The sequence below is a fragment of the Poecilia formosa genome, unplaced genomic scaffold (assembly GCF_000485575.1).
Source record: "Poecilia formosa unplaced genomic scaffold, Poecilia_formosa-5.1.2 Scaffold418, whole genome shotgun sequence".
Lineage (NCBI taxonomy): Eukaryota > Metazoa > Chordata > Actinopteri > Cyprinodontiformes > Poeciliidae > Poecilia > Poecilia formosa.
In genome coordinates, this window is record NW_006800357.1 from 86,407 (window position 1) to 111,974 (window position 25,568).

A 25,568-nucleotide genomic window follows, 5' to 3' on the forward strand; every position below is an offset into this window, starting at 1 on the left:
AGTTCAGCTTTTTAACTAAAAGGACACTGAATGATAAAAATGGAAGTTGGTGTGTCAACCAGACAAGCAAACACAAACACGCAGTCAGTTTTTTGAAGTTGGTGACATAACTGGACACTGTGTGCTCAATACTAACCAGATCCTTTAATGTGTATACACACACACGCACGCACACACACATGCACACGCACACACACACCTACACACACACAGAACTGCTAAAGCACTGCTTACGTTCAACATCACTATGCGAGGTGAAGACATAAAATAAAAGCTTCAACTGGAACTCTACTCTGTGTGTGCGTGTAAGTATATGTGGGGGTGAACCCAAGACTGAAATTATATGTACCATGAGAGATGGGTGATGACTTGTAGCTTCCTTTAAAACGCCTGAAAACCAACAGAAAGTAGAGGGGGAAAGAGAGCTGGGGAGAAAGAGCAGGGATCAAATACGGCTGGAGAGGAAAGGATATATTACAGCTAATGGCTCCATGCAGTCAGACACACACACACGCATACAGGGCGGTATGTTGGTGAAATGGGGCGTGATGTTTTTGGGCCCAGTCTGTTACAGGTGACTGAATCCCGAGTGTATGTGCATGTGTCCAAATGGAAAAGCATAAAAGTCTGTGTAATTTCTCAAAGTTAAGAGTAAAGAGTGTGTGAAAGTTTCTGAATCTGTATATCACTGAGGTTAGTAGGTTTAAGATGGAACGGTAAAAAAACCTTGATGTGTTTAACCATGCATGCACACAAACATGCCGCGCTGATAGTGATGCAAGGCCTTCCTGGGGAGAACAGACAGATCAACCTGAGGCTAAACAGATGGAAAAAAATAGATAATAAAGAACTAAATTTAAATATAAAGGCCTGATTTTTCACTTTTTAAATAATTATGCAAGACCATTTCTAAAACTGAAAAACCAATGAGAAGATAACCCTAAATGGAAAATACAATCTTGTATCATAAACCAGTAACACTGCTTTTTTTATTCCAGTAGCTTATTTTTATGTCTTGTTTAAGCATACGGTTAGTTCCCTCCATGCTTGTCAGTCAGTCTGTCAACTGAAGGCTTTTAACCTCCGTGCCCTGAAGGTCACCCTGGTCAGACTGGCTTAAGTGCTTTAAGTGTTTTCAGTCCCGTTAAGACCAACAAACACCACCAAAGGAGACACAAAGTAATCCCTCTTCCTCTCTTTTCTTTCATTTCCCTTTAGCTCTTCATCATACATTGAAGCACATTCAGACAGGCCAGAACAAGAGCCGTGGGCATCAAATCTGTGAGCACCAGGTTATGCGCCTGACTGACCTCTGTGTCTGACCCGGTGAGACTGTTCAGACTGGCCCCAGTGTTCTCAGGCACATTAAGCCATTAGCACCCCATCCAAGAAAAACAAACTGCCTAAAGGAGACTGAAATCCCCTGCTTTACTACTGTACCTTTCTCTTCCTTTTCCAATCCCTAACTTTCACCTTTTTTCCACCTTCATAAACTATTTGCTTTTTCCATTTCTTTTCCTCTTTAACTAGTTTGCTTGGGGATCTTAGCTTTATGCCACCTCATCCCTTTATATTGTCTTGTTTGATGATATACTTGTCTCTTCATGTATTCTTAAGGGAATGAAGGCTAATATATTTAAAAACTTAACATAAATATACATACCAAGAGACAGTTATCTGAGATAAGAAAAAAATAAGCTTTACAGAACTCCATTGTCAAAACATTTTTATCCATCTTTTTTGTGCATTGCCCTTTAAAATCTTATACAAAACGTCATACTTAAGGATAAGCCGAAAGAGCCTTCAACAGCCTTTCTAATCAAATAAATATTACATGATTTATTCTAACCATGTTTGTCTGTAATAAAAGTAAATAAAGGAACGGAAAACTTCTACTTCACCTGCTGGCGTTTCTGCTAAATTTGTGTTCACTGTTACGGTTTGTAATCCGGCCAAAATCTAATCACAGAAGGTGCCTCACTACTGCTGAGAGTGATCTTGACACTGTTCAGAGAGTCGTACTGTGTGTTCATGCCAGGGGCAGCTCACTCTCTCTGTCAGGGTTCAGGTTAAAGTACTTGACGGCTCAGGTTAAACTGATGACGGACTTTGATGAAAAGGTTAGAGGTAATGAGGGGTGAAGATGGGGATCAATACCACACAAGGAGCAAGAGCCATGAGTGTGTTTCTCTTTCCAGTTCTCCCCATATGCAGATAATATCAAAACCAAAACAAATGACAGGAAAACAAATATTAATGATAATATTTTGGCTCTTACCGTGGAATTACAGTGTGTGTATGATCTAAGTGTGAGATGTTAAACAATGACCACATAGTCTTTGTAGGCGAGGATTATGTCAGGTCACATAAAATGTGCCTGTTGAAAATCATAAACGCATTAATATTGCTATCATGCTAGCATGCTGACATGTAGGTACCAAACTAAACTGGATAACAGAGCAGAATTTGTGACAATAAACTACAAGAAAATGTTCCGGCTGACTGGAGAAATATGGTTGCCTTCAAAATTATTTGCACCTTGAGGAAAGATGTGGACAAAGTCCGTAAAATAACATGTTGCTATAGAAATGGTTAAGCCACAGATCGTTCTTGGTTTGTGTTATACCAATATATATATATATATATATATATAAGTCTTATTTAAGCCTTACTGATCACAGGAGAGTAGCTATATATTCCTGAAACTTAATAAAGATCAATAAGTAACTCAGCATGTTATTTAGTTATTCCCATTTTCAACAATAACCAGGAGAAACACAGCTTTTTGTCAATTCACATGTATAACTCAAGTCATGGATTACGAATTAAAAGTACCTAGATATTGCCATCAACCTAAAAATAATAAAGCACAATATATATTTATTTAATATAATGGCGTAAATACCTTTAGCACCTATGATTTTGTTGAAAACACTTATTTCTGAACAAATTAAGCTAAATTAAAGGTTGGGTTTTCGAAAATTGTTATTGTATAGTGACGTTGCTGTGATAACACATTTATTTGTTTGAAGCGTTTCAGACATTTGACAACTGCTGTGGTTGTTGTAGACATATATTTAATGAAACTTTATTATGCTCTTCTATCTTCATTGTTTCAATTAACCTTTTATTTCTTCAGACAATTAAAGTATGTGTCATTCCAGTGTTGTAAATGGAAATACAGGAAGACGATGAGAGAAATAACAAAAGGGTCATTAGAGCAGGAAAAATTAAAGACATTTTAGAAGGAATGAATGAAAGAAATAATCTGCAAAAGGAAAAGATTAAATGAAATGGCAAGAAAATAAGTGAAGAGAAGGAGGGAGCAGGACTTACGAGTGGGAACGGGAGGCAGAACAAAGGAGGTAGTGTGTTGAACAGGGGATTGAGCTGCCATCTGAGACGAATAAAAACTGGAATAACAATAAAAGTCAGAGGGCGCTACTTCCCCTACTCTTTACACACATCGTTCACCACATGTAGGTTTGTGCTCACACATGTATCAATGACGTTTTACCTTTTTTTTGTTACGTTTTATTCATTTTGGTAACTCAAATTCACACCTATTATGAAGGTTTGTAAACATGTGGACAGATTCTAACCAGAGGAATTAAACACAAAGTATGTTCACACAGCCAACAGCTCTACGAAAAGAGAACAGAGTTACACTGACCCTTGATTTTACTCATGTAGCTTGTGTGTTTATATGTTTGGAGGAAATCTTTATCAAAAACTGCATTCCTTTAAACAGGAAAATGATCAACGGAGAGAAAGAGAGACTGTAAAAGAAAAAAAAACAACAAAAAAAACTAATGAAAACCAGACTGAGAAGGTGTCACAGCAGCACTGTTATAATATTGCTTGTTGCTGGCTGGTGTTTCTCTAAATTGCCAACAGATTTTCACATAACATCCATTACTTTGTCACAACTACTTCGATAACTAGTGTCCAGCAAAAGCTATCCAATGAGGAATGTGCATTAAAACTTAGAAACAGTTTTACCTCCTGGAACAGATTCAGTTTGACAGTATCCAAGGCAGAATTAAAAAAAAGTAAAAGGATTATGAGAAAAAATGAATAAGTTATTGTTGTATAATATTTCACTAGCAGTTTTAGATTCAACAGTAAATAGAAATGTGATTCTTTTATAGCAGACCTGGGCACTTAACAGCCCACGGGTGCAGCCCTAGTCTTAAGGATTTATTTACTGAGGTCAAAGGTAAAGTGTCTCTGTTTGCAAAGACAAATTGGTATTTTTTAGAGATTATAGCTTGAAAAACATTACCATAAAAAAAATAAAATCAGTTCTCAATATGGCGTTGCACTTTCTGCAACCAGAAGCTAATAAAACACTCAAAAAACCTATGCATAGTTTTTAGTCATGATCACGTGTGTTTTGTAATGAGCCACAAAGACCCTGACAAACATTTTTATTAATGTTGCCCTTTTGTACAATTATTGGCACACTGATGTTTTATAGTATACACTAAGGTTCTAACAAAGACAAAAATAAATAAATAAAACAAGTATTATTCATTCCCCACCTAGATTAAAAATTATTTTTAATTTAATCTGACGAGAAATTAGGTAGTCACCTATATAAAATAATGTAAACGGTGTATTTTAAAAATATATATTTTATCACATTTTTAACAGAGTTCTCATTACTCAATAATAATCTCCATTGGTATTACAACAACTAAACATTTCCTTTAATCACTGAGCAGCTTCTTACATAATAAGGATCAAACCTTTGAGGTTGGAAGACCTCCACGCAATCACCCTAATATGTAGCTCCTTCCTCAATTAGATTTATGTCTGGACTCTGACTGGACTACTTGAAATCAAAAGTTGGTGAAATTAAAATTTACTTTAAAAGTAAATCTGCCAGGGGTATGAATAATGTTGGGCTTAACTATCTAGTTCTGAACAAAATAAAAAAAATTTAAAAAAACTGAAATGGAAAGAATATTTCTATGTCGGAGATCTAAACTAAAAAGATTATCTACAAATCCCAATGTTCTTCTTTAAAGAACAAACAGTCCAAAACATTGGAAACTGTTAATACTTAAGATAAATTGGGATTTTCATTTCAGTCACATCAACCAGTTCTGGTAGACAGTGCTGCTGCTTTGATCTTCCACCAGAAAATGAATTAAAGTGGTTTCCTTCTGTGCAAATAGGCATGTGATAAATGGGTGCACTAATTCTTAATGCACTGATAGATTTAGACTACCACTGGATTAAAACAGGGCTGTATTTCATTTGTCTGATGGTATTAATGTTGGGCAAGCAGAATTAGTGCTTAGGGATGAACAAAGTCTCCAAAGTGGATAAAAGTCGATGGAAAACTTTCTGCAATGCTATACCTGAATGTGTGTTTGTGAATTATGTTCTATGGCCAGAAGCATTTCAATGGTTGATTTCTGTTAGTAAAAATAAAAAAGCACGACAAAAACAAGCAACACTATTTTACTGTAGATATTCGACATTTTCTTAGCTCGCTATAATGACACGTGTCATGTGAATGCATTTAAGCAGCCATGGATAAGCATCTGCAAAAAATTCGATATCCCTGTGAGTGCTTGTGTGTGTAATTGTTCTTCCTTGAATGTATGCCTTTCAGAGGCTTCTGGGTTTGACCAGTTTGAATGCTACCTAAACTCATATAAACAAAGCATCTCTTTGGTGGTGTAAATGTGACGGGATAATGACTCGTACCCTCTGATCTTCCATATAAACAGTGAAACTTGAAGAGCTGGTGCCAAAACAGAAAAGCTTAGAGCAACTAAACCCACCAGAAACATCCACCAGTTTTCCCTTCATGGAATGTTTTTTTGGGGGAATTTATTTTTGACTTACTTTGAGTTTTGCTGGCAGATCTTTAATTGTTTACTCTAACAAAGAAACCAAGTTTTACTTTAGGTTGCGGATTATATTTGTGTGGCAGCAAACATCTCTTCCACTTGCTCTACACATTGTTACTGTTTCTATGTTTTATGTAGGTTTTCTTATGCTATGGAATATTATTGTCAAAGCTCTTAAAATTCTTAATTTCTCATCTGCCTACTGTAAAAAAAGAGAATATGTGAATAAAATTAAAAAAAGGAAAAAAAAATTACATTACAAATTAAGTATGTTAAAGGAATACATGTAAATGGAAAAAAAACCAAAAAACTAAAATTCATGGGGAATGTACCATGCTGTGCAGCCGGAGCATCATGCTTGCATTAACAGCTGGAGAGGTCATGTACAGCATATGCACAGATAAGAATCGACTGTGGTAAGATGCTTTTCATTTCTGAATGCATGGATCATGAATCATAGGTAAGCAGTGGTCACTTTGAGTCAGGACTTAGAATAAATGGATGGTCCTCCAACCGACTGCGAATGCTTCTCACATCTTGAAATCATAAATTCACAATCCACTCTGGTCCTTCTCAAAGAGCTTGGTGTCTGCTCCTCTGTGATGGATGAGGGTTTCAGCGCACGTCAGGAGCAGTTTTGGAATTACAATAAAAGGGGAATTTTCTGTTAGTAATCCAGCTTTTATGCCTGAGTACATGGCTTCACAAAATAGCTGCCAACATGGTTCACTGTGTTAGTATAACCTGTGGACTTTCACTTGACATGTGACCTCATAATCTTGAGTGAGATTTACTCTTTCATTATGACAAGTGTGCAGATTAAAAGAGAACAAGCTAAGATCGATAAGGTAACACCATTTTATTCAAAGCTTCAGTCCAGATAAATCTACTGTGGCCAGGATGTGTTTGTACAAACCAAGCAAGGAGCAGATTATTCATGCTTGGCTGCTTTTTCCTATTTTAGGGAGTTGCTACATTTGGTTTATTATTTCTTAGGAGGAGTCACTGGTGTAAATTTGTTTTAACAGACAACAAAACCTCCTGACACACAGAGCACCAGTATGTCATCACTTATGACATATCTTTCTCTCCATGGAAAGATGATTCTCCTTATATAGGTTTTATTGATGCACTGCCATAAAAACAATGTTCTACTGAGTTAATTCAAGATTTAAAAATATGACTGAAGACAAATTACAGGGTTTTTCTATAGTTTATAGAGGTGTTTATTAGTAGCAGTGAGGCTTGGGTCTGACTCATTAAAAAGCAAGCAGCTCCAGCTTCATAATCATTTATTGCAAAGACAATCAGAAGTTTAAATTATTACTGAAACTATACAATTTTTGTGAAACCATGAAATCAGGTGCAACGTTCATTTCAGAATAGTCAAATGTACAAATGAGCTGAGAAGGAGTCAAATTACATTACTTTATGAATTAAATTAGAATAGTTGAAGAAATGGCCTTTTGCTAGTTGTTACATAAAGTAACATTTAATTTTAATGACGGCAAGACATCAAAGTTAATTGTTTGCACCAAGTACTCCAAATTATCACATGGTTTTACAGAATGGTTTAATTGCAGTAAATAATGGTTCAGGGTGTCCAATAGTGTCTAGAACTATGTTTCCATTACAAATGTGCACAAAACTTTGTCAATCTTCTGCTAATGTAAAAAAAACAAAAAAAACAACTTTGCAATTGTAGAGTTTCCATTAAATAAGAATTGCAACTAAAATTGCAGGTGAATACGTTTGTTCATGCAAAAAATCATTAAAAAACATCCATAATCCTCCGACCACTTCCTGTCATCTTTGTCTTTTCCACCAACAGTAACGTCTGGTTGTTGACCACATGACTTGTGTGGTGCAATAAAGATGTTTCCATTGCAGTTTTGCCAACTTCACTCATTTCGATACGGCCAAAAAACCACAGGCTTTTCAAAGTTACAGTGTTTTCAATAAGCTAATTGATTTTTGTAATTCCAATTTGCTCATTTATATGATCGATGGAAATACAGGTTAGAATCCACCAGGACTTTTCAGGATTGTACGGTCACCAGTCCAGGACTAGCTCCAAGTTTGCAGCAGGTGGGTGACATTGACGGAAATGCTTTTGTACAATGTTCACTTCTGACCACAAAAAATAAAAAAAATATCAGGAACAGACAGAAATTTTGCAGGAAGTCCAAGTTTTAACTGCAGAAGATTGTCCTATTAATCTTTTGATTGTTTGGGAGATCTGGAAAATCACTTGGTGAAGGAAAGGTGAGCATTAAAGACGTTTGTGGAAACAGTGAAGCATTGTGATGCAATCCATGTGTTGGGTGTGCGTCTCTTCCAAGAGAGTGGGCTTACGACCAGTTCTGACAAGGACTGTGCACTGAATAAAGATTGAAACATTCTCCAAGAGCAACATCTTCCAGGTAGCATGTGTAGGTGATCTGTGTGCTTTAAGGCAAAAGTAATAAGTGGATAAAAAATAAATAAATCAGAACACGTTTTTGACCCAAATCCTATGCTAAATCCATAGGGTTCATTGAGAACCAAGAAAACTGATCAGCTCCAAGGTACAATAAAACATAAATGAGTTACTATCAGTCATGATTTGTCCAGAAATTTAAGTCTACAGTAAAATGGTAGACCAGAGTATAAAGGTTCAGAAAAAGGTCAACACTGTAAGTATTTAACTGTTTGCATGAACATGTTGTATTTGCTAATTAAGACCTCCGAAAAGTGTTGAATATTTTGCATATCAGCATTCAACATGTGGAAACACAAACAACAACAAAGAAACCAACAATTGTAAAATGTGTGCAACATCTGAAGCTGCTCCCAGTGTATGCTGAGTACCTCACTGGAGCAGAAAAAGCTCCCCTAGACTTTCATGATGTGGAACATGTTTGTAGCTGCTAAGGTAGAAACGATTTAGAATTAGATTTTCTTATAAGGACTACATTACAAAAAGCTAGAATAGCTTCCGCAATTACACATATAAAAACTAAGTAAAAAAAATGGCAATGAGATGCAGTTAAAGCAGACTCCAATCACTGTGTTACGACATCGCTAATGTTGTTTTAATGAGCTGACAGTACTGGTGTTTAGGGTTAAAAGGTTGAGTGCATAAATAGTCTGGGTGATTCACTTCAACATTAGTGCTGCCTGGAAGAGACCAGCAGTAGAAGACATGGTGTAAACACTGATAAGAGCCAGACAAATAAAAGTTAGCACACTCCTCTTATTCACACAGGCGGGTGTGTGTGGAGCAAAATGTGAAGTAGGACGAGATGTTCAATACATAAAACACATGAAGCAGAGCCTGAGAGGACCCATGGAAGAGCATAAATGATGGACGACAGATGAAGAAAGATCTTGCACAAAACCAGATGCATAAAGCTGTGGATTATTTCCCTAAAAAAGAAGAAAGTGCACAGTACTGTATTGTATAGGTCCTTAAATCCAAACAGAGTATTATTTGAAGTTTCCTCAGTTCAAAGAACTCCACAAGCAGCATTAACAAGAAACATCCAAACAGCTGAAATGTGTGTTGCTTTTATTTAAAATCATTCATCTGTTAAAAGTTTACTTTTTTCTGCAATATCCATGTATTATTTATCACACCCTTAAACTCCAGCTAAATCTGAGGAAATAAGAAACAGGCAGAACAAATACACAGGAAATTAATGAAAATTAATCAGAAATCAACCATTCATCACATATATTTGAGCAAGTCACCCTAGCAAAGACAGCCATAAATCCTGCACAAACACACACAAACACACACATGCATTCACACACAAACAAAAATAAGAAGAGCAGTTTACTAACCCATTGGTTCCAAAACAAACTGGTCCTGAGTGACAGCCAGGGGGGGCTGGACACAAATGGACAGCTTAGCAGACTGTAGCACAGAGTTGGCCTTCACCTTCACCTGCAGAAAGACAACATCAAAAGGTTAACCTAGAAAGACATGTTTTATTTTTTCTGATGCCAGCAGGCTGGAGGTGTCTTAAAGCAATCATTAAGAAATCATTATGCTAAATCTTTTTTTCTTTCTCCATCTGTGTTTGAATGTTTTAAAGGTTGGTCTTAAATAACTCTGCAGCTACTCCTTCATTGTATTTTACTTGCTGCAACAAACCAAATACAACAAATCAGCACAAATATTTCAGATTACCTGTTGGCAGAGGGATAAGGGGATAATTATTAGGGTTTGTGCACCTTAAATAGTTGATGAGTCAACCATAAACTCTTAATTAAGGTATACATACTCCTCTGACATCACCAGTCAGACACTAAAAGCTTGGCTGAAAATCAGATATTCAACCAACAATACAATGATCCAAAACACAGCAGCAAATCTACCATGGAACAGCTGAAAAAGAAAAGCATCAAAGTTTTGCAATGGCATAGTCAAAGTCCAAATCTCAACCCAATTTAAGACACTGTGATGGGACCGTAAGAGATATGTGCAGAGACTAATTAGACACTTTGTCTTTATGACAGTATGTAGACAAAGAAACAAAAAAATAATTTACCTGTACAGTAACTGAGGGTACAGGCAGACCATCAATGTCTTGGATTAGAGCTTGCTGTAAAAGAACGAATTAATACATTTAAGCTTCTGCATGTAAATCTTTATGATCTAAATATCTGCCAATCAGTTCATGAAGAACATCTGAGCTTGTGTGTTTACCGATGGTGTGTCGAGGCATGAAGACACAGTCGCCTTGACAGACAGATCATCCACAGCATCAGATTTGGGGAGTATATCTATGAAAAAAGGCATGTATTTAAAAAGCTGGAACAAGTGTCTTAAATAAACACTTGTTTTAGTGTTTGTTTAAACACTAAATACCTTGCATTTGCAAAAATGCAAGGTATTAAATTAAGAAAGAGAAATATTTTTTGAGAAAACATTGGCAGTTTCGGGTGAAACCAGATATTTACATACACTGTTTAAAAATAAACACAAAGTGTAAAAGTCGGTTGTTCAGAGTATCGTAAGCATACAAAAGAAATGCTGAGTGAAAGGAAAACGCATGTAAGAAAAATAGTACAGAAGCGACTACCTGCAGTCTTAAGAGAAATGCTGAGCAACACTTATTTAGTAGTTTCACAAATTATGGAAGCCTCCAGACTGTGCAGGTTGGCTTTTGCGATTGGTGAAAAACCTAAAATTTCCACATTAAAATCCCACTTTCTGTTAATTGTTTCCACACATAAACCTAACCATTCTATTGTCACCTTTGTGTGCACAACTAGTATGTTCAAAAGATTTTTTTCTGTTCTTTGTTTTTATGACACAACACAAGAAACGTATAAAGTCCAAGTCCTGTGGTAGTAGGGATCTAAAAATGTCTTTCAGAATGGCAGTACTTGGAAATCTTTATATTTACTCCAGTGGTACTTTGCATAAAAAAGATTAAAAACCACTGCCATAGTAATGTTAGTATATATAAACTTCTGAAGAAATGAATTTGAAGACAGTTGAAGGAAGAGGAAAATGAATGAAACTGCTATGTGGGCCAAACTTTAAATCCTAGTTATTGTACAGTAGAATCCATGAAATTGAGACTCCAGTTTCGTCAGGAAGTGGCTTCAGCATTTCAGAGCTCTTTTTCTAGTATCCTCTCACCTTGAGTCCTTGTAGCCTCTCTGATGAACTTCTGCAGTTTCTTCATCTCAGCATCAATCTGCTCATAATCAGCCTCCCTGGCATCTACTTTTGGAGTTGAGAAAAAGGAGGGGTCTGTACCCATGTAAGAGCACAAAAGATGTCCGTCTGAGCTCAGACTGACCACAACACCCTTAAGCTCCCTGAGGAAAAAAAAAGAGGACAGGGTTAACTCTGTAACTGCTGCCATCTGCTGAGAACCTGTGCTTCACATTTTCTTTGTAGTTCAACTCTATTCCTTAAGGACAACAGAAGGGGAAGCTCAGTGCCGGCTTTTTAATGTGGAAATACATGATAGGATGGAGAGTATGAAGAAATGCAGAGTGATCCAATAATGCTTAAACGGTGAAGTAACTTGTTGCAGATGTGTTTATGTGATTTCTGGTGCAGTTCAGTGAGGAGGTAACACATTCATCCGCACACAAATACACATAAACACACACGAGACAGCCGGCTGCACACCTGCACAGGAAAGTGTCTGAGGGAGCACTAAGCTTTCACTTTAACTGCCGCAGGAAGGAATTGATGTTTACAGAGGCAGGACAAAGATTTGCAAAAACACACACATCTCCAAGAGCTGTCATTTTTACTAAAATAAGAAAAATGCAGTAGACACAACAATTTTTTTAAAACATTGTTTTTGCTATTTTTATGAAAATAACTGTGGATCCTGCATAAATGGACACATGAAAAAGAAATCAAGACAACTGCCAGGATACAGGCCATTTGTCAACAGAACATTTTTTATACTGAAAAGATTAAGTGAATTTTTACAGATTATGGCATAAAGAATCGCCCTCATTATGTTGATGGTTCACAATGACTGGTGGAGTGGTGTCAAGCCACTGTGTGCCAGACTTGCAGATTCAGCACTATGATCTGCAAATTAAACAGCCTCAGCATTTAGTACAACCTAATATTACTATTCACTAATATTCTAGTTTGATCCAGCTCTGTGGTCACCCTCACTGCTCTGATCCTGAATCTGGACATCAAAATGTTATCATGAGGAGAACCTATTTTACTTATTTGGCAGAAGTTTCATACTCATAGGTTCTCATAAGCCAGCAGGGGTCTGAAACCTTTATAATCCTAAGAGCCATGTTTGTGTTCAGTCCCACTAAATAAAACTTTAGAGTTGCAAATGTTATATGACCTTAAAAAAAATCACACACAAAAAAGAAGACTACCTGAAATCGTTGATCAATTTCTTCTTCAGAATTTTTTTTCTTTAATTTTTAAACAAACCCGTTTTATTTTTGTTTTAGGTTTTTGCAGAAAGGAGATGTAAAAGTTTTATGCTATTGCAATTTGAATTTATGGAAAATAAATCGTCAGACATAACTTAGTGGCACACAACTGTCAGGCATAATATTATGACCAGCTGTCTAATAGTGTGTTTAGTAGCCCTTTCCTAGCTAAAAAACCCTAACCTAGAAGTGTAGTGTCAAAGAAATTAATGATCATGATAAGTTGTTATTCTCTGAGGGACATTTTATGAATTGTTAGGTATGTTGTTAGATTTGCTAAAGTGAATGTCTGTGGACAGTTTAGAATGGAAAAAATGAGACCAATCGGGAGACTTGCTTTGCTTCAGTGTGTCCCTGAAGCAAAGCAAGAAGAAATTTTGGAACCCTACAGTAAATCTACGGTGAGCTGCTGGGGTGTGTGTTTGTTTTGCATGGTTTGCTGTGTATTTGTGTAACTCTCCCACACTCCTCCATGTCCCACAGACACACCGAACGACCCGTTGACTATCAAAAGCTTAAAAACAACACAGCCTCAAACTAAACCAAACAGCTACCCAGACACACACTATCTCCTACATCTAAACCACACATGCGCAAACACTGGATCAGAGACCACATCATTTTTCAACTGTGTTTGCGCTTTACGTTGTAATTGTATCAAATTGCAGCTTGATTGTAGTTGTTTGGAAAAAGACAAAGGATTGGCTCTGACTGGTCCCTCCTCACTATGCTATGATTGGCCAGCTGGAACACATTGCAGGGTTATTTCCTGCCAAATGTCTGACACCGGATTTTACAAGCTGATAACTGAATCAGCGTACCTGTTGCATGTTTATTAGTGCTCGTGAATATTTACGGCTACATCCAGAAAAATGCATACACTTTGTATAGAAATAATCCTTCAATTTTAAGGAGATTTGGTAGACTTTAGATTACATTTTTTGCTCATTTATTTAAAACTAAACTGATTTTTACCTCCCTTGAGATCTTCTTTGTTACATATGGTGGCAAGATAAACTTACAAATTTAGTCTTGTTTATCTGAAAATATGAACAACTTTTTCTTTGTATTTATCTGACAGAAGAAATGGAAATGTGTGGAAATGTTTAGTCAAGGAGTTGTTTCCATTAACAATTTTTAGACTCACAAAATTAAAACCCAAAACCCTATTGGATGACAGGTTGTTTTGTCTTTCCTATTTTGAATAGTGGCTCAGAGGAATGGGTCTCTTTGTCATTCAGACAATAAAATAAACATGTTATTGCCTAAAATGCAAAAATGTAGAATTCATGTAGTGCAATGACTCAAAACACCTAAACATTCAGCTTAAGAACTAAACTTTCATTCAAATTATGATTTGAATGAAATCATAATATGATTTCATTCAACTTTTACCAGTTTTTCTGTATAATATTATCCTACTGTGATAAAAGATCAATTTACTTCAGGGATTTTTACCTGTGTGTGACAGTACTATTTACTAGATGACAATAAGATTTAAATCAAATAAAAATTCAAAAATACTTCATTTATCCCAAAGGGACATTGAATGCGGTCAATTTCCCTTTGACCGCAAAGGGTCAATTGACTGTGACTAAAGACTGTTGATGTATGGCAATCTCATGAATACATGCCAACAGTTCAATTTCCAATTAGTAGGAATGATATTCCCCATAAACATGTCCTGAATGACTCCATCAGTTTTTGGCCAAAACTGTTAATTCACCTAATTTACTTTGGCTACTACTCTTTAAACCTCTTTTTGGCTTCTTTTTAAACTACTGAGATTTGGGGTCATAATATTTGAGCGCTTGAGATCCTAATCAGCTTCTCCAAGATGTAAAAATAATACCTTATTGCCACAGTCACATCATAAGACTTGCCAAAAATTTAAACATTTGAGCAAAAATTATTCCACCTGCACAGCATCAACGACACTTTGCCAAAATATTACGAACAAAAGTCAACTAAAAGAACAAATCTAAGATAACATACAGCAACTCCAACATCCTGCCACCATGAGCCGCACAATTGTAGAATACAAGATACGGTCTACATGGATGAGTATTGCTCTGTGCATCACACATCAGTCCCAGATGTGCTGTTTTACTGGAGGGGGAACTCACGGGAGATTGGCGACACGAACAGCCACGGGGACAAGGGGAAGCTGGGCTGCCCACTTCAGCGTGACGTCCTGGTAGACCAGCAGCATGTTGTTGTGGTTACCAAGCAGCAGGTTTGTGGTGCCATCTTTCACTAAATAATAATAACAGACAAAGGAGATTAGGCAGAAAATCTGTCACTTTCAAACATTTTGCAGCAACAAAAAAGTTGCTGCATAACACAAATTCTTAAGTCAATTAAGTAGGTATTTTTTCTGTAAGTTAAAAAAAAAAAACTATCTCTTTGGTGCATTTATTCACTTTGGTGTCTTGTGGTTAAAAAGTCAGCATCAGTTTCATAGGAGCACAAATTTGAGGTTTTTGTCTCTCATTCTTAGTTACATGAAACAGTGGCACATATTCACAAATCTAACAACCATGGACAAAAATAACAAATTCCTGTGGTGGGTGGCACTGCCCTTCAGGATGAGTGCAGCTTGAACTCTCCGTAACAGGAAAATCATCTCTTTACACTTCACATATGGTTTGAATAAGAGATGCTGTCATCAAGATCTTTCATTCAGACACAAACTCTCTTCTTATAGGTGTACTGTAAATAAAGCTTAGGCACTTTCTCTTGTGAACCAAGGCTAGAAACATGAAATATAAATACTGCCTGTGTATCAACTCAGGCACCATCCAGTCAACCCACCTATGGTGCAGTTACCACCTAGTGAGATCTGAGGTGACGGCCACACGCAAAACAAAGCTCACAGAAGTTATAATATAGTAACAGCGGTCAGCAGGGTATTACAGTGCTGGGGTCAAAATGATAGAGTGTATGTTGATGCCACATCAAAGCAAACACACCTTATATCTCAGCAGACTCCTAAAAATGACAGTTTAATTATAGAAGGAGGAGTGTGAATTATGGTGTTTTTAACCTTTTGTTCAATCCTGTCTTCTCCATTGTCTCCATAGTAAAGCCAGTAGATTTTCATTGTTGCTGCTTGATTTTCATTGTTGCAACATGTTTCTGAGCTAATTTTCTTCTCAATCTATGTATATATAATTACTTTACTGCTTGACATTAGGGCTGGAACTAACAGTTACTTTAGTATTTGGTTATTCTTTCGATTAATTTGACGATTAGTCAGATGGAAAAAAAATGGAACATTTTGCAGATGTTTCATTTAAGTCTTTTTTATACAAGTAGGCATGCATTATAAGATGCAAATAAGCAATTCACTTTCTTTTTGAATAAGAAAATAAACATTTTATTGCCTAAAATGCAAAAACGTAGCATTACTGTAGTGTACATGCTGGTTATTTGATGCATCTGCAAATAATACTTCTAACATCAACATGCGAAAATTGTCCTCCTTTTAGAAAATGGTCTATATGCTGCAGTTAACAATTAATAAATTACTAAATTAGTGGAATTTTTGAATAATAGATTTATAATGATTAATCTGATTAATCGTTGCAGTCCTACTTGACATTTTATAAACCTGATGAAGAATAAGGATATAAGGAAATGATGAGCAAAAGGGTAGAATGCTCAAGCCATTAAAACACAATGTTCAGCTGTAGAAAGGGGAATGCAAAAGGTTATAAAAATTCTCTGTCTAATACATATATTTTTCTGAATGATAGAAATATGATCTCACTACTTTCCTTGGCATGATTACAGGTTTGCATGCACATAGTGTTTAGTGACAAATTAAAGTTATTCCCTCTGGAACTCCACCCATTAATTCAAAATAATTTTTGATGCGGTCAAGGTTTGTCAAACACATCAGTTACAAATTTCCCCAAAGTGATTTAGCTTAAATGGAAACTGAAGGCCGCTGCAGATGACTTACATCATTTCATAACAATAAAATGACCAAATAATAATGCTTGTATTTGAATAGATCTGTCATCTGTTTATTGCATTCTTACAGTTAGAAGTCACCATTATTTATCATAGAGGTGAAGAAATCTCATATTGGAAATGAGGCCAAAACAATTACAAAATAAAAGAAAGAAAGGAAGAAAGAAACAGACGGACAGAAAAAAAGATGGATGGAGGGGGACAGTTGATAAGGGTAAGAGATTTGATCCAGCTGAGGCAGATGTGAGGCCTGAGGCCAGAAGGAAAGCATTAAAAAGAATCTGCAACAGATCGCTGTTGTCTACACTCCTTACACAACACAAAAACTATGAGCAAATGTTTAAGACAGTGTGACTGTTTGATTTGCTACTGAATATTTGGTGGCAGCTCAAGTAGACACACTGTTAATATCCACCTGCTGAAAATATTTAATCGAGTTATTGTTGACAATACAAATTCCAGCCATGTGGAAATCTTCCCAACAAAGTCAATAAATATCACAGTCCAAAGCATCTTGTGAGGTAAAAGCAAACAAAGAGTCTGGCAATGAAACTCTTCTGTTCAGAAGAGAAAAGCTGTAGTTTCTGTGCCAATTTCTCTCCAGCTTACCTGAGATATAGGGTAGGAAACAGCTGGGATTAAATTCTAGTTTCTTCATGAAGCGTATCTGTCCGTTATCACGAAGACAGAAGAGGTTCCTCTCGCCCAGCACAAGGATGGAGGACGAGGAATGGGAGAATGAGGGTACTGATATGTCCAGGGCCTGTTCTCCCAGGACAAATGTCCAGTCAGGCTGCAGAGAGACACACAAAATTAAAGCAGACCATTAGAATTAATATTGTACTATTCTTCAACTTTAAATTACTGTAAATTATAAATAATCACTACTTGAACAAGCCTTCAAAAAGCTTGAACGACTTGCATCATTTGTGTTACATATTGCGACTATGAGACACAAACAAGATAACTTACACAGGATCTATATGACTGAAGCATAATTTCACATACTTCTGCACTACATATACTTTTAATCAAATGCATGTGGTTAATAGTTAAGCAACCAAGAGGTAATAACAGATAAAGCTGTCATCAACTTCAACAATTAAAGAAATCGAGGATATAATGGTCAAATTTAAAGAGCAACAAAAACCAGGATAGCAGATCAATTGCACTTGGGTATATTTATGCTAAACATATCATGTTCAGTGGACATATGAGAAGATATAGATACCTTTTTACTCTACATTGTTAAGATGCAGACTGCTACAACGAACAATTCTGTTAAGCAAAGTGTATAAAACTTTCTATTTAGATATCAAATGTGCAGAAAATGCATTTAAGGTTAATTTTTTGTTGTTGTTTTTTTAGCAGAGACTCAAAAATGTTGCTATTCATATGTGTTGACAATCAACCAAGCTCACCCTGGACTTCTGTCTATCTGTATCTGAATTTAAGACTCACCGTCAGCCTCTTGCCCCCAGTTTTAGGGAGTAAATCAGAATCCTGTCGACTCTCTGCATCTGTAGCAACGGCCAGAGTCTCATACCTGAGAGTCAAAATGAAACAAACAGTTACTGACAGAAACAGTGATACCATTTCTAAAATCCTGTTCAAGTACTGTCAGAGTGATTTTCTGTTTTTCTCAGCTGCTCTTTTGTATCAATCTAACATTTTAATCATAATATGGTAAAATCAACACAGGTTATCCAGCACTGCATTTAAATTTTCAGTTTTACCTTTTATTGTAGCTTTGCTTTCCTACTTCTAACTTGGATTTTAATTCCAGCTAACATTCTCCTTTCACTGTTGGTTAATATTCAAATGTTAAATATCATAAAGCATGTTTAAAAATATTTCCCCCTTCTTCACAGCCTCTCTTAAATCAGTCAACACTGTAATGACCCACCTTTTTCAGGAAATGGCAGTCAATCAGTTTTAGTCAGTGAACAGTATACACCTGGCAAAAAATTAAGTGGTCAAGCTGATCTGTGGTCAGTTGACTTTGGCATTTGTAGTGTTAGCCGTTTTCCAGTAAGAGGCTGGCAGACGAAGCAGCTTGGCGGGAATATATCTTTCTTCACCGACACGTGAATGAACAGCGCTCTAAACGTAACCCAGTATGACTCCGAACCACAGACCAAACACTAAATACCTGCTGACCTAGCCACTCTGTGTTATCATACTGAAAAATATCTTTGGACCATAAAACTGGTATTAATCGAAGCAGACAGGTTTAAAACCCATCTTATATAACAGCAGTCTTGCTCTATAAAGGCATCCAGTGCATCACCTCATGGGCTCTGCATGTTTTACTTTTTTTTATTTTTTTTTATTTTAGTGATATATTATGAGCATATCGTAATATCATAAGGATTTTATGACAATATTACAAGATAACACTGAGAGTTCTCCCATACAACAAAAATTACAACAAAATTCCAATGCTGCCTCCAATGCTGACAGTTTTTTCTCATCAAAGTGAAAGCATAAATACAAAAGTTCACTCTGAATTTATGACCAGTATTTGTGGTCAGGAGGAACCTGTATTTCTCTCGAACCAAACTGGATCAATGTTTCAGCAGTATCCACAAGTTCCTTGATAATCAAATTTTATAACTGGATTTTAGAAAAACACATTGAGAAACATGTATAAAACTTTATTCCTTTTTCACAAGGGTCAAATGTAATAAAAAAAGAAATCCTAAAGTTAGATTTTTGCAGTAAAACACATGATTTATTGTTTCTACTCATCCATTCAGTAGCGGCCTCTGCTTAGCCTCTGCAACGACCAGCAGGAAACTAATGAGCTTTATGGATGACTGCCAGTAAAGAAACATTTTCAACATGCTGTGAGCACTACTTGGAGAAAAAAAAATCTAAAATATATAAAATGTGTCAGGGCAGGCATTCGAGATGTTTACAGAAAGGCTTAGTGAATTCACAGGCATACCACTGTATGAGTGACTGAATTATATTCCGCATAACACTAAACATGTATACTTGTTTGATACATATAGAGACTGGTAATTTCCTCAGCTTAGTCCACTTTGATTTTATTAAATGATAATTTGACTTTAAAATCAAAGTAATGCGCTTTAAAAAGCAGAAAATTTTATTTCCCAACAAATTTATTTGCAATCTAATAGCCATTAGCTTTATTCCACTATAGTGCCATTATTTTTCATAATCAATCAGTCAAGTTTATTTGTATAGCACATTTGCAACAAGGCAATTCAAAGTGCTTTACATTATAAAAATACAAAATTACAAAGTCATATTAGACACTACCCATTCAACAATTTAGAAAATCAGTAAACTTTACATTTTATGAAGTGCCATCATTATATGACAAACTGTTGGTCAGTGTTTCACTTATTATGGTTTAAGTCTTTTAAAGCAAATTTGAAATGCAGTGGAGAGAAAAAACTGTGTTCATCTATAGCAGTATGTATTTTTATTCAGTGGGATCAGGTTTAATTTGGGATTTTATGTCTTAAACCAGCAAGCAAACTAAGCTTGTGTGCTTACAAATACAGGTTTGTGTATGTTTCTGTTCTGATCTGCTCAGTGATGTTTTACAGTAAAAATAAATGACTTCACGGAAGGCAAAGCTTATAATATTAGCCATGACTTTCTCTATTACAAGAATATTTGAGTAGTTATGAAATTGTTTAACCTCAATGTTTAAGATGGCAAATATTTGTCAGTTACAGGTCATTTCTGTATATAAAGAAGTGGATTTATTCACTAATTAGATTTCCAGAAAAAAACTGTTGCCAGCAGATGCATCACAGTTGTTTTTTTTAGAATAAACCTACTTGTAGCCTTCAAGCTGCCGTGCAGAAGACACGGTGAGGAAGCTGTCAGTTCTGGGATTGTAGACCAGCGGACCGGGCAGCAGAAAGCCAGGAAGGAACCTGCCAAAAGAGTAGCTGTCCTGCTCAAAGAACATCAACATCCCATCCATAGACTGGATGCACAAGGAATGGTGACCTGATGGAGAGAGGAGGGAACAACACACAGAAGACGGCTTAAACTCCTACTACAGGAAAAAAAGCAACATAAAATTCAAAGACTAACTTTTGAAAAGTATCAAAAAGGCTGTTTAGTCCAAACTTTTACTGTAAATAACTTCTACCCGGAATATATCACCAGGTCAAAAGCAACACTTTTCTCTATCCTGTACATAAACTCAAAGGAACATTTTGCTTTCACTGCCAACGTTATCATTGAAAGGAAGTATTCAAATTCTTATTGATTTACAAAATTAGGATTTTTTTTTTATTGATTTTTTTTACTTCCTATTTTGAATTTAAAAAGTTTAACTTGTCAAATTCCTCTGAAATATCGGTATCTATGTAGGAGCATTTTCCAAACATGGCAACAGGATTCATATACATTAAACTTTTCATGCTGTGTAACATTACAAACACAAACTTCACTGTACTGTGATAGACCAACACAAAGTATTTATTATGATAAATTGTAAGGAACAATACTTGATTTTTCATTTTTTTTACAAATGAAAGTCTGAAAAGTATGGAGTGCATCTGCACTTAGTAGGGTTACATGATAAATCGGACAGCCGATAAATTGGACCTGATTATTTTTGGGAGATCGCTAATTGGCTGATACTCACATGTGTAAGGTCTACACATTTGCAGTTAATAATAGTCCCCTCACTGTTGCTAACTCAGCGACTTTTTTTGCAATATTCAGCAACATTTCAGAAAAAAAAAAAAAAAAAAAAAAAAAACCTGTATCAGCCAAAACTGGAATCAGCAAGTTAAGCTTTTAAAAGATTGGTAATTGGTGACCGGTCAGAAAACTCCAATCGGTGCACCCCAAGTATTTATCTTCCTTTATTATGATACCACAGTAAAATCCAGTGCTAACAACTGCCTTCAGGAGTTAACTTTGCAGAAAAAACAATTGTGAGATGAGAGAAAATAATGTTTAGATTTATATTCTGTATTGCAGCAGCTGACACAAACCCTGGATGACTGGAGTTGTTCTGTTTTATTTCAGTCCTGTTCTCATTTTGTTCTGTAAGGTGTGCTCCCCCCCTTGGCTGAATCTGATATCTCGATTAACACCTCCACATCCACGCACACACGCAAACACACCTGAGTTTAAGTGTAAACGTGCACACATATGTGTGTGTGTGTTCAATAGGAATGGCAGGATGTTGAATTTACAAAGCCCTAACTCACAAAACACACCGACACGTGCATGGCCATAAAGCAGTGGAGCTACGTGAGCCACAGAACTATAATTAGGCCTCAATGCGCTATTAAAAGTCATACTGCCATCAACTACAGGTCAGGAAGACAACTTCCTACAGCGCAACACCTACACACACACACTTAATATCCATCACCAAGGATTTAGACAGAAGAAAGTTCCACACACACTTACACACCTAACCCATGTAAACAAGTGAGAGTGCGTTAGTGATGAGTTGTCTTTCAGGGTGGCCGTTAACACACACAAGGACATGGCCTTGAAACCGCACCACATGACCACAACAGCAGATATAGGAGGAAGGCATGCATGCTTGAATATTGGTGTATTAGAGGGTGTGTGCATATTTGAAACATTTACAAAATAAATACATGAAGAAAAGAGCATGAAATGTCTGTCTCAAATAACTGCTGGGTGACTACTCCAAATGTGGAAAAATATTGGAAACACGCAGGCCTGAGTTAACTGTAGCGCTGACAGTGTCTGTCATCACTGGGTTTGTGTGTTATTTCTAATCATATTCCGACTGTAATTGTAGCCTCTTACATAAAATCAGATTTATTTGAATAAAAGCAAAAGCCACCCACCTCTTAAATCAGTAAAAGCTATTTTTTTTTAACGGCATTGGAGTTTTGACGCATTCTATTCTTGGGATTGAAAATGTAAAAAAAAACAAAAAAAAAACACTTAATACCAAGAAACAGCATAAATAAAAACCTCTAAATTACATACAGTATTTAAGCTCTAATATGTGGCATTGCTAATATTCAGTTCATACTATTTCTTTCTTAGTGTCTTATGAAACTTTACACATTAAAAAATATACAGTACAATTTGTTTGGAAATGTACTAATTGCGTATTGAAAGTTATTAATATTTTGTTATCTCTAGAGAAAAGCATTTAAATAAAACATTTCATAAAATAAACTTGGAGTTTGATGTGTATTTAGATCGATTTTTTGGGTTGCAGAGGACAAATAATATACACAAACCTGCAAATGAATACTCAAACTCAAATACAGAATAATGTGTGACATGTTGTAAATTCTCATCAAATATTCTCTTTAAACTAGGGCTCAACAATATTGATTGTATCTTTAACCCACATTTTCTCCGCTTTGCTCTTACTTTTCAATCAGCACAAAGCTTATTAACCAAGCTTTATCATCTTTGTAGCGAACACATATTACTTTTATTGTCAATAAATCACAATAGAAAACTAACTATTTAACGAATTAGATATCTTACTGGCAAACAAAGTTTGAATTCATGCTGCCTGAAATATATTACCTTACTAAATAGTACGCCCAACAGTTAGCAACTGATAATCTACATGCTTTAATCCTGATACATTTTATTTAATTGATCTGGTTTAAATATAAACTAAGAACATAATGGGATAATGCTGAATATGATATCCAAAAGAGGAAATACCAAAAGCTTAAAATTAAATGTTACTAGGGTTTTAAAAAAAATCTACATTACTTCAGGGTCTTTTTAAAAAACACCAGATGTGAGCAACAAACCAGAAAAGGTCATAAGGACCTGAGCTGGAAGAGAATTAGATCTTCCTTCAAGACAAGAACCTTACTGATTTATAAGGTGTCTACTGATAAAAAACAGCAAACAACGAAAGAACAACATGTACTCCGCTTGACACAGCCCTATTTTTCAATAAGAGAAATGGTAGAACTTATTGCCATAATATCAAGTGTGCTCATGTACGTAGCATGAGGGCACCAGAACTCAGACACAGTAGAGGAAACAGGCCTGTATTATTAGTATGATTGAAAAGAAATGTTAAAATGAGCCGCCAACAAAGAACAGAGGCTGGCTGCACGCTGCAGAGGGCAGCGCCTCACCTCTGTGTGAGAACATGAGAGTGTGAGAGAAACACACTGTCTGTATATGTCAGAGTGTGTGCCCATGCTTTTTTATTTTTGTGCATGAATGTTTGTGCACGTGAATATATGTGTGTGTGTGTGTGTGCGTTCACCTAAGCTTGAAAAGACCGGTCCGTACTTTGGGGTTTGTGTGTGTGTGTGGCCTGAATATGACCCAAACCCAGAGGCAGCTCAGTCATTAGAGCTGTATTAGTGCAGAGCTGCTATTACAGCGCCTACAGCACTGCTAAATGGCTGCTACTATAGACCACCACACACACACTGACACACTCACGTGTAGCAGCAGACACGTCTTGTAAAAACATTCCCATGCACACCAACTTCAGCGTATTAAGGCACACAGTTTGAACACAATGTCACACAAATTAAATTTATAGGCACCAGGTTTTTCTGGTTGCTCTGTGCACCTTTTCCTGTTCAGTAACCTATCAAAGGAAACCCAACAGTGTCTGTAAGTCACTGAATGTGTTTGTAATTTTAACATTCATTGCCTATGCCCATTTATAGTTATAATTAGAGAGATATTAACCTAATTTGGACAGCATGAGGAATCCGCAGTACCCAGAGAGAACTCATGAATGTAGAAAATAAACCAAGGCAACAGTGCTGCCAACTGTACCACTGTGCAGCCTAATTTAACCAATGTTAGAAACAACAAATAGTTATTCAACCAGTTCTTGTATACTTGTACATGCAATGTCTTTGCTCCATTTCTGAATTTCTGTTAAGAATTTTGCAAACTACTATGATCAACAGAAGAAAAAAAATATAATAATAATGCTAAGAAGACATGTAAAATTATGTTTGTGGAGTTTTGAATTTTAAATTACAGAAGTTAAACTTCTGCTAATGTAAGATTATTCTCCAGCTTAACTATGAGCTCTATGCAGTGGTGGGGGAGAAAAAAGGGAATCCCCCTTCAAGAAGCAATACAACATCCCATTCATTCAAGTCATACAACATTCATTAGAGACTGAACCTCTGAAGTTTCAGTGCCATCTAGTGGAGAAATAACACACAACAGGAAAGAAGAGGAGGGTTTTAATTATGAAAGGGGCAGTGTATTTTTTTTGTTGATCGATTTTGCTTTAAATAACTATCAAAATAAATGTATAGATTCTGAGCTTAGGCCTGAATTTCAGACTCAAAATTATTACTTTAATGGGGTTTATTTGAAAATACAATTTAGATTAATTTACTTGGGTTTAAAGTGCTTGAAATGTGGGCTTCATGCCTGGACAGGAAAATGCACTTCATACATATAAAAGCTTGATTTTGTGCGAGACCTCGGTTGACATATCCAAGACCTGCTCCACAGTGTTGTAATACCAGAAAGTCCATACAGACAAAGTCACATTCATTGGTTTGTGGCATGCACGCTGCACGTGATTTGAGTAAATGCTGAGGTATTGGTTTTAATGAGCCCAGGCTGCTTTTCTATCAATCAAATACACACTTCCACACATGCACACGCACACACCCAGGCTCTCTAAACACAAAGTGAATGACAGGCTCATCATGCCAGGCCACAGTGTCTGGCAGCAGCTCTCTTCACTCTCACACACACACACAGAAACACACACAGAAACACACACACACACACACACACACACACACACACACACACACACACACACACACACCTCGACAA

At 36.3% G+C, this 25,568-nt stretch overlaps 1 protein-coding gene across 1 annotated transcript in view; it reads right to left on the minus strand.

Annotated features, from left to right (window-relative positions):
* Nucleotides 1–25,568, minus strand: part of bbs9 (Bardet-Biedl syndrome 9) — a 103,145-nt gene that overhangs the window by 71,463 nt on the left and 6,114 nt on the right. The window contains exons 6-13 of the mRNA XM_016663392.1: nucleotides 20,588–20,762; nucleotides 18,231–18,315; nucleotides 17,379–17,562; nucleotides 14,918–15,047; nucleotides 11,503–11,684; nucleotides 10,561–10,637; nucleotides 10,403–10,456; nucleotides 9,693–9,795 (exon numbers count right to left, since the gene is read on the minus strand). Of these exons, the coding sequence (XP_016518878.1) occupies nucleotides 9,693–9,795; nucleotides 10,403–10,456; nucleotides 10,561–10,637; nucleotides 11,503–11,684; nucleotides 14,918–15,047; nucleotides 17,379–17,562; nucleotides 18,231–18,315; nucleotides 20,588–20,762 (990 nt within the window). The remainder of the gene's footprint in view (nucleotides 1–9,692; nucleotides 9,796–10,402; nucleotides 10,457–10,560; nucleotides 10,638–11,502; nucleotides 11,685–14,917; nucleotides 15,048–17,378; nucleotides 17,563–18,230; nucleotides 18,316–20,587; nucleotides 20,763–25,568) is intronic.